The sequence below is a fragment of the Gymnodraco acuticeps genome, unplaced genomic scaffold, assembly GCF_902827175.1.
Source record: "Gymnodraco acuticeps unplaced genomic scaffold, fGymAcu1.1, whole genome shotgun sequence".
NCBI classification, from domain to species: domain Eukaryota; kingdom Metazoa; phylum Chordata; class Actinopteri; order Perciformes; family Bathydraconidae; genus Gymnodraco; species Gymnodraco acuticeps.
In genome coordinates, this window is record NW_022992250.1 from 5,491,245 (window position 1) to 5,500,441 (window position 9,197).

At 45.6% G+C, this 9,197-nt stretch overlaps 1 protein-coding gene across 1 annotated transcript in view; it reads right to left on the reverse strand.

Moving 5' to 3' along the window:
- Positions 1 to 4,584, reverse strand: part of ublcp1 (ubiquitin-like domain containing CTD phosphatase 1) — an 8,165-nt gene extending 3,581 nt beyond the window's left edge. The window contains 5 exon segments of the mRNA XM_034206831.1: positions 2,402 to 2,517; positions 2,625 to 2,710; positions 3,389 to 3,480; positions 3,837 to 4,113; positions 4,445 to 4,584. Of these exon segments, the coding sequence (XP_034062722.1) occupies positions 2,402 to 2,517; positions 2,625 to 2,710; positions 3,389 to 3,480; positions 3,837 to 3,990 (448 nt within the window). The 5' untranslated portion in view covers positions 3,991 to 4,113; positions 4,445 to 4,584.
- Between the last annotated feature and the right edge of the window lie 4,613 nt (positions 4,585 to 9,197).

The following is a 9,197-nucleotide window of genomic DNA, read 5'->3' on the forward strand; positions in this document are numbered from 1 at the left end:
TTTGCCTCGTCGGTGCTCTCAGCCCTCCCTTCCTCTGACTCGTTCCAACTCCTGCCTCCAAACTCTGCTGCAGAAACTCTCCTCTCTACTCTCTCATCCACTCTGGACTCGCTCTGTCCTCTCACATCTCGGCAGGCTCGTCAGTCCCCTCCTGCTCCCTGGCTAAATGATGCACTGCGTGCTAATAGAACCGTCCTTAGGGCAGCAGAGCGGAAATGGTGGAAATCCAAACACCTTGACGACCTCCTAACCTATCAGGCTCTCCTCTCCTCTTTCTCTGCTTCGATCTCTCAGGCAAAAAGCACTTTCTTTCAAGATAAGATCCAATCTTCCTATTCCAATCCTAAAAAACTATTTTCCATCTTCTCCACCCTCTTGGACCCTCCAAAAGCCCCTCCCCCCTCCTCACTTCTGTCAAGCGACTTTGTTACCCACTTTGAAAAAAAGGTTCATGATATTCGCTCTTCTTTTTCTGACTCACCTTTACTCACCGCTGGGTCACCAGACCCTCCTTCCACCAACACACTTACCTCCTTTTCCCCTCTCTCTCCAAGTGAGGTTCTTACCCTCATTACCTCTGCCCGCCCTACCACCTGTCCTCTGGACCCTATCCCTACAAACCTCCTTCAGACTATCGCTCCTGATATTCTACCGTTTCTCACCCATTTCATCAACACTTCTCTAACTTCTGGTCACTTTCCAAACAGTCTCAAGGAGGCAAGAGTAAACCCTCTCCTAAAGAAACCCACTCTCAACCCGTCTGATGTTATAAACTACAGGCCTGTCTCTCTCCTCCCGTTCCTGTCTAAATCACTTGAACGCGCTGTCTTTAAACAACTCTCCTGTTATCTCAATCAGAACAACCTTCTGGATCCGCACCAGTCTGGTTTCAAGGCAGGTCACTCCACAGAAACTGCTCTCATTGCTGTCACGGAGGAACTGCACACTGCCAAAACTGCATCCCTCTCCTCTGTCATCATCCTGTTGGACCTGTCTGCTGCATTCGACACGGTGAATCATCAGATCCTCCTTCGCACTCTCCAAAAACTTGGAGTTTCAGGCTCTGCACTTTCCCTCCTCACCTCATACCTGAAAGACCGTACCTACAGGGTGACTTGGAGAGGGTCTGAGTCCGACCCTTGTCAATTAACTACAGGGGTCCCTCAGGGCACTGTTCTTGGTCCCCTCCTCTTCTCCCTGTACACAAACTCGCTCGGATCAGTCATTAGCCCACATGGTTTTTCTTACCACTGCTACGCTGATGACACCCAATTAATTCTGTCCTTTCCCCGCTCAGAGACCCAGGTCGTCGCACGCATCTCTGCTTGTCTAGCTGACATCTCTCAGAGGATGTCTGCTCATCACCTCAAGCTCAACCTTGACAAGACTGAGCTGCTCTTCCTTCCGGGAAAAGATTGTCCCACTCTTGACCTAACAATCAACATCGGCACCTCAGTTGTTTCCCCGACTCAGACTGCAAGGAATCTGGGTGTGACCCTAGATAACAACCTGTCCTTCACTGTAAACATCGCTGCTACAACCCGTTGCTGCAGATACACGCTTTACAACATCAGGAAGATATGTCCCCAGCTGACACAGAAAGCGACTCAGGTTCTGGTCCAGGCTCTCGTCATCTCACGCCTAGACTACTGCAACTCCCTCCTGGCTGGTCTACCTGCATGTGCCATCCGACCTCTGCAGCTCATCCAGAATGCAGCGGCTCGTCTGGTCTTCAACCTTCCTAAATTTTCCCACACTACTCCGCTCCTACGCTCGCTTCACTGGCTTCCGGTAACTGCTAGAATCCACTTCAAGACACTGGTACTTGCTTACCATGCTGCGAATGAATCTGGCCCTTCGTACATCCAGGACATGGTTAAACCGTACACTCCAGCGCGTGCACTACGCTCTGCATCAGCCAAACGACTCGCTGCGCCCTCGCTGCGAGGGGGACCCAAGTTCGCAACGGCGAAAACACGTGGGTTTGCTGTCCTGGCTCCAGGATGGTGGAATGAGCTCCCCATTGACATCAGGACGGCAGATAGCTTGCACATCTTCCGGCGCAAACTGAAAACTTATCTCTTTCGACACTACTTCGAGCGATAGAACTATTAACGAAGCACTTTTATACTAATAAAGGACTGGCTTTTCTAAAGCCAGTTGAGTAGCACTTGAAATGTTTTTGCTCTATGAAGCCTGATGTACTTATTTGATTCTGTTTTCTTCAAGTTGTATTTTGTTGGACGAACGCACTTATTGTAAGTCGCTTTGGATAAAAGCGTCAGCTAAATGTAATGTAATGTAATGTAATATTAGCATGCTATAATTAGACAAGCCATACAGTCAGGTGTTTATCAATCATATCGTAAAAAAGACAAGTTTCTGTGCCACTGTAACGCACCGAACAGTGTGTAGTCCACATCCAGGACCAGAAGCCCCTTGCCTTCTCTGGGAGGGTTCATTTCCTCCACCTTGTAGTCTTTCACTCTGCGGGCGATCTTAGCCAGGTTCTCCTCTCTGCAGCCACGGAACAACATTGGTTTCTCAGAAATATTTCCTTACGCTTTCTCAAAAGTTAAATCTTGCTTCTTTACAGACATAGAATTCCCATTAGAATAGCTCACCTGTTCTCCACTTCAATTACTTCCTCCTCGATGTCAAAGTCATTGACCACGTCATCGTTCTCCGGGGGAGGGGCTAAAACCTCTTCCTGCACAAAACAGAAAACATTTTAAAGTGTACCAGTCAACCAAGGGGAGCCTAGACACAACTAGGCATGGGACGATTTAAACCTTTCATATCAAGTTAACTCGGGCCAAAATCCATGCGTTCGCGAAACATAATGGAGAAACCTTACTTTATGTTTTGTTAAAACATTTTGAAATAAGTATTCATCAAAAATATGGAACTCATCCTTAAGTGAAATCAAACCAGCTTAAATAAGACAATTACAAATAATAAGCTCCCCATCATAAAAAAATAAAATAAATGTATTAAATGTTGTATTACTCACATAATAGTCCTCTATCTTTGTTTTTTTAACAGGCCCTATTTTTCACTTTAATAGCAAGCTAGACAGCTTTCATAAGTCACATATGTGTCATGATTATCCCAACTATAAAAAATGTACCACAATCAATATTGTTGAATTTAAGCACGATCTGCAATAGCAGGATCATCATCCATCACACCACTTATTGACCATTAGATTAAAGCTAGATGGTGACCATAACTATTAACTAACGAGTACGAAAAAATGCTCTCTCAATGACTATCAGGTTTGGTTAAACTCCAAGATAGTTGTTCTCTTAGGGACACAGCCAGTTGATTGGGAAACTAGTAATATGTATGTATAGTCAGTGAACTTCCCTTTCACACTGCCACCTACCAGGCTCTCCTCTCTGGTACCCATCATCATAATCTTAGTGTTAGGCTTCAGCTTCAGAGAGCCCAGCTTCACCTCATCTTCTGCAGGTTTACCTGAAGCAGGAATGAAAGAGAGAAAGAACAGAAGGAGAAAAGGGAGATTCATTTAGCTTTTTTTAAAAAACACAATTAAACTAAATAGAATGTATAAACTACAGACAGTTGGAGAACTTTGACACTCAGGCAGTTAACAGACTCAGAAATTGGTTTGTAAAACATCAGCTTATGCTACGAATCTGGATCAACATAAAAAAGCCTTGGGAAACGTAGTGGTGAATTTGTTTGATCAGAAGCTGATATCATTTAGGTGAGATGTTTCTATATTCAACAATGATGGCACAACAGAAAATAAAATATTGTCCACTTGGTTTGAATATCGTATGGCAAAAATAACATTTGTGAACACTCACCTTTGACCTTAAGTCCTAGTAGTTTCTGTCTCTCCGGCAGAACCCCAGTCAGGCTCTTGATGGACTGCTTCAGGTCCATTACTGTGTCCTCCTCAGACAAAGAACTGATGGAGTACTCCTGACCTCCCCACTTTATGATCACTGATACTGACATGTCACTAACGGGCTCTTCACACACATACACACACTGCAGCTGGAAGAATGCACGCGCGCATACGAGTGCACACCCTTTCAAGCTAAAATGCTTCCAGCTACAGTAACATACATGCACACGTACCTTACAGATAAAGGGGAAAGAAACAAGGAGGTGTCAGGATCCCACACTGTTGTTGGCTGTTGCTTGAGCAAAACGTATAAAGTAGCTAATAATTAAAGACATAGAGCAAAATATGCCATCCTTATTGCAAAATATGTGTTGTTTTGGCTGGCTGATTCAAGAAACAACGGCCAAATGCCACCTTAATCGCACCAGACACTTTGACAGTGTCTGCTGTTGATATTTTTAGCATGAGATGGCTAACAGTGACTAGCAACAATGTAAACACGCCAGGCAACTAGCCAACAAGCTAGCATTAGCTCACTAAGCTACAAGGTGTTGGTATCCTTACCTGGTAGGGCAAGCTAGCGTGTAATGCTGGACAAACACTGCCAAATTACTTCGGGAAGTTGAATGAATGAATCAAGTTTGCCGTTCAGTTTCATTCATCGAGCAGCGCACATCCTGGCGTCCCGAATTCTACCGGTAGTGACGTAGTAAAAAAAAAACTTCGTTGCCATAGTGACCATGATTTAATGGGTTCACGTAAAATAGTTTTCCAACACTGATTTCAAATGTAGGTCATCCAAAACTAAAATACCCTTAAATGTACCATTAAATGCACCCTATGTTATGCTTCATACATATTCTCTGATTGACTACAAATGTAAAACACAAGTAGCAATTCTAAAGTCCAAAATACTCTGTTGTAAATAAAAGTAATTAGGGAATGTTTATTAAAAGGGCTACTTAAATAAAAAATAAAAAAACACATACCATGTCTTGTTACCAAGTGACTCCAAACTTATATCAGATATAAAAACTTCTTTAGACATATTAAACACCTCCCTTTTCTATTGGATTTTAGCCCATCTTCTTCCACATGCTGGGCCTATGGGCCTATGTGAAAATTCAGCAGTTTTCAATTGTAAAGAGGATTGTCTAATAGCTTTTCGGGCATTCCTGTGGAGGTTGGGGACATTGAACCAGAGTGGGCGGTGTTCAAAGCCTCTATTGCCGAAGCCGCGGCGGGGAGCTGTGGTCTCAAGGTCTTATTCAATTCAATTCAAAACCTTTATTTATCCAGGTAAAATCCCATTGAGATCAATGATCTCTTTTTTAAGGGAGACCTTGAGGCATCTAATGGCCCGACTAAATCGTGGTTCTAGGGCCAGGAACAACCAGGCTGAGTCGGGCTGAGTATGCTAAACTAGAGAGAGAATCGCTGGCAAGGGGGCTACAACTACAACAAGATGAACATATTTGACCGTGATTTAATTGTAATACACGTTATAAGGCCTAACCAAACCGAGCGAGGCCGAGCGAGGCCTGCAGTGGAAACGCGCCATTAGGTGCCTCAAGGGGCGGTAACCCTTGAACCTGAAGAAACTTGAAGAAACCGGCTGGCCCGGACAACGTAGAACAACGTAGAACCTTTCTTTTTAAAGATAGCTGCAGATTGTATTGCTCTTCCTCTTACTACTCTTTTTAACCTCTCCCTCAGCACAAATGCAATTCAAAAAGTATGGAAGTCAGCTTATGTCTTGCCTTTACTAAAAGGAGGGGAGGCAACTATTTTAAATAACTATAGGCCAATCTCTAAATTGTCAGTTCTGGCGAAGGTGCTCGAACGCCTAGTGAGTGAACAGGTAAAGGAGTTTTTATGTAAAAATGATATCCTGTCTAAACATCAGTCAGGCTTCAGAAAACAACATAGCACCATCACTGCCACAATGAAAGTGGTGAATGACATTACGAGTATTTTAGACAATAAGCAGAGTTGTGCAGCTCTATTTATTGACCTTTCCAAAGCGTTTGATACCGTCGATCATCGCATCTTAAAGCAGAGGCTACTCAGTATCGGCATATCCAGCCATGCAGTGGGTTGGTTTGTGAACTACCTCTCTGAAAGGTCCCAATGTGTTCACTTTGATGGGCTGTCTTCTGAGTGGTTAAACATTGCTAATGGTGTTCCTCAAGGTTCTGTTTTAGGTCCACTTTTATTCTCCATATATATCAACAGTTTAGGTGAAAATGTGGATGATGCTACTTTACATTTTTATGCTGATGATACCGTGATGTATTGTGCAGGTCCCTCCATTAAGGAGGCTGGTGTTAAATTACAGGCTGTTTTTAACATTATTCAGACTCAGCTTGCTGAACTTAAGCTTATTTTAAATGTTGATAAAACCAAGTTAATGCTATTTTCAAAAGCTAAAAAGACACCAGAGCCTGTTTTGGATATTGTTACTATGCAAGGACAAGTACTTGAAGTGGTTACCAGTTATAAATACCTAGGTATCTGGCTTGATGATTGTCTTACTTTTAAACGTCATGTCAATAACCTGCTTAAAAAGCTGAGGGTTATAGGTTTCTTTTTCAGAAACAAGTCCTGTTTCTCTTTTGAAGCCAGGAAAAGGCTAGTCACTGTGACCTTTTTACCTGTGCTGGACTATGGTGATTTGATCTATATGAATGCACCTGCCCATTGCCTGTAAAAGTTAGATGCCGCCTATCACAGTGCCCTGAGATTTGTTACTAACTATAAAGAACTTACTCATCACTGTACCCTGTATGCCAAGGCAGGTCTGCCTTCACTAACTGTACGGAGGCTCAGTCATTGGTACATGTTCATTTACAAAGCCATGTTGGGTAAACTACCTTTTTATATCTGCTCTCTGATCTCTCGACAAATTGAAAGTACATATTGCCTGAGATCTCATGATGTTGTTTTATTAAATGTGCCAAGTGCTAGAACTGTCTTAGGGAAGAAAGCTTTTAGTTGTGCAGCTCCACTAAATTGGAACAGTCTGCAAACATGTTTAAAACTGAGCACTTTGGTTCCCCTGCATCATTTTAAAACTCGGCTGGGTGACATGCTGTTTGATACTCATGGTACCTGTCACTGTAAATAGAGTTTGTAAACTGTACCCTGTACATTATGTTGTATGTCATCCTTATTGTTGTTCTGTTGTTTTTATGTTACATGTGTAACTAATGTCCTGCAGGTCACCCTTGAAAAAGAGATCGTTTGATCTCAAGGGGCTTCACCTGGTTAAATAAAGGCTACAAACAAACAAACCTCCTGGTGGACACCGGTGGTCAGGGAAGCCGTCCGACTGAAGAAGGAGGCCTTCAGGGATTTGTTATCCCGGGGGACTCCCGAGGCAGTTGCAAGGTACCGACAGGCCCGAAGGGCAGCAGCCTCAGCCGTGGCCGAGGCAAAGCAGCGGGTGTGGGAGAAGTTCGGAGAAGGACTTTCGGGCAGCACCAAAGTTGTTCTGGAAAACTGTCCGACACCTCAGGAGGGGGAAGCAGGGAACCATCCAAGCTGTGTACAGTAAGGATGGGACGTTGTTGACCTCAACTGATGGAGTGTTGGCGTTGGAAGGAACACTTTGAGGAACTCCTGAACCCGACAACTCTGCCCTCTATGGTAGAGGCAGAGCTGGAGTATGACGGGGGATCAACACCAATCTCCCGGGGAGAGGTTATTGAGGTCGTCAAACAACTCCACAGTGGCAAAGCCCCGGGGGTGGATGAGATCCGCCCAGAAATGCTGAAGGCTCTGGGTGTTGAGGGACTGTCATGGTTGACACGTTTCATCAACGTTGCGTGGAAGTCGGAAACAGTACCGAATGAGTGGCAGACCGGGGTGGTGGTTCCAATTACAGAGGCATCACACTACTCAGCCTCCCCGGGAAAGTTTACTCTAATGGTGCATTTCCACTGCAGCGGGTAGCCCCGTTTAAGCGTTCTTAATCGTCCTCAAGCAGCCAGGCCAGTTTTTGGTGGCCTTTCCATATAGCGTAGCCACAGCTAGCGGGTACTTTTTCCCTCTTTTTCCAGCCCCATAAAATCGTGGTTCTATCAGGCCAGGGCCAGGACTGAGGTGACGTCAACACTCTCGACTGCTGATTGGTCAGAGAGAATCGTCACAAGCTCGCGCGCGAGATCATCCCTAGCGTCGCATATATATCTAGAAGCAAGCTTGCAGCATTTTTGTAAACGGAGGAGCTACAAAAATGGCAACGTCAAAGAAAAGCACACCGTGGTCGACCGAGGAGGTGACGACGTTCCTACATCTCATAGGGGATGATAAAATCCAGCGGGAGCTCGACGGAACAACTCGAAATGTGAAGCCGATCGCCCCGCCTACACTGCGTTGTTACCCCAGGTCCTAAACTGTAATGGAAATGCGCCACGGCCTCGGACGGCCAGCGAGGCAGCCCGAGGCCTGAGCGAGGACGCTTAGGGACGCTTAAACGGGGCTACCCCACTGCAGTGGAAATGTGCCATAAGGTACTCGAAAGGAGGGTCAGGCCGATTGTCAAACCTCAGATTGAGGAGGAACAATGCGGATTCCGTCCTGGTCGTGGAACGACGGATCGGCTTTTTACTCTCGCAAGGATCCTGGAGGGGGCCTGGGAGTATGCTTATCCGGTCTACATGTGTTTTGTAGACTTGGAGAAGGCGTATGACCGAGTTCCCAGGGAATTACTGTGGGAGGTGCTGCAGGAGTATGGGGTGAGGGGGCCTCTGCTCAGGGCCATCCAATCTCTGTACTCCCAAAGCGAGAGCTGTGTCCGGGTCCTCGGCAGTAAGTCGGACCCATTTCCGGTGAGGGTTGGCCTCCGCCAGGGCTGCGCTTTGTCACTAATCCTGTTTGTAATATGGATAGGATTTCGAGGAGTAGTCGTGGGGGAGGGGGTCTGCAGTTTGGTGGACTAAGGATTGCACCACTGCTTTTTGCAGATGATGTGGTTCTAATGGCTTCATCGGTCTGCAACCTTCAGCTCTCACTGGATCGGTTCGCAACCGAGTGTGAAGCGGCTGGGATGACGATCAGCACTTCCAAATCTGAGGCCATGGTTCTCAGCACGAAACCGATGGACTGTCCACAAGTAGGGAATGAGTCCTTACCCCAAGTGAAGGAGTTCAAGTATCTCTGGGTCTTGTTCTCGAGTGAGGAACAATGGAGCGTGATGGGCCGGAGAATCGGAGCAGCGGGAGCGGTACTGCAGTCGCTTTACCGCACCGTTGTGACGAAAAGAGAGCTGAGCCAGAAGGCAAAGCTCTCTGTCTACCGGGCCATTTTCGTTCCT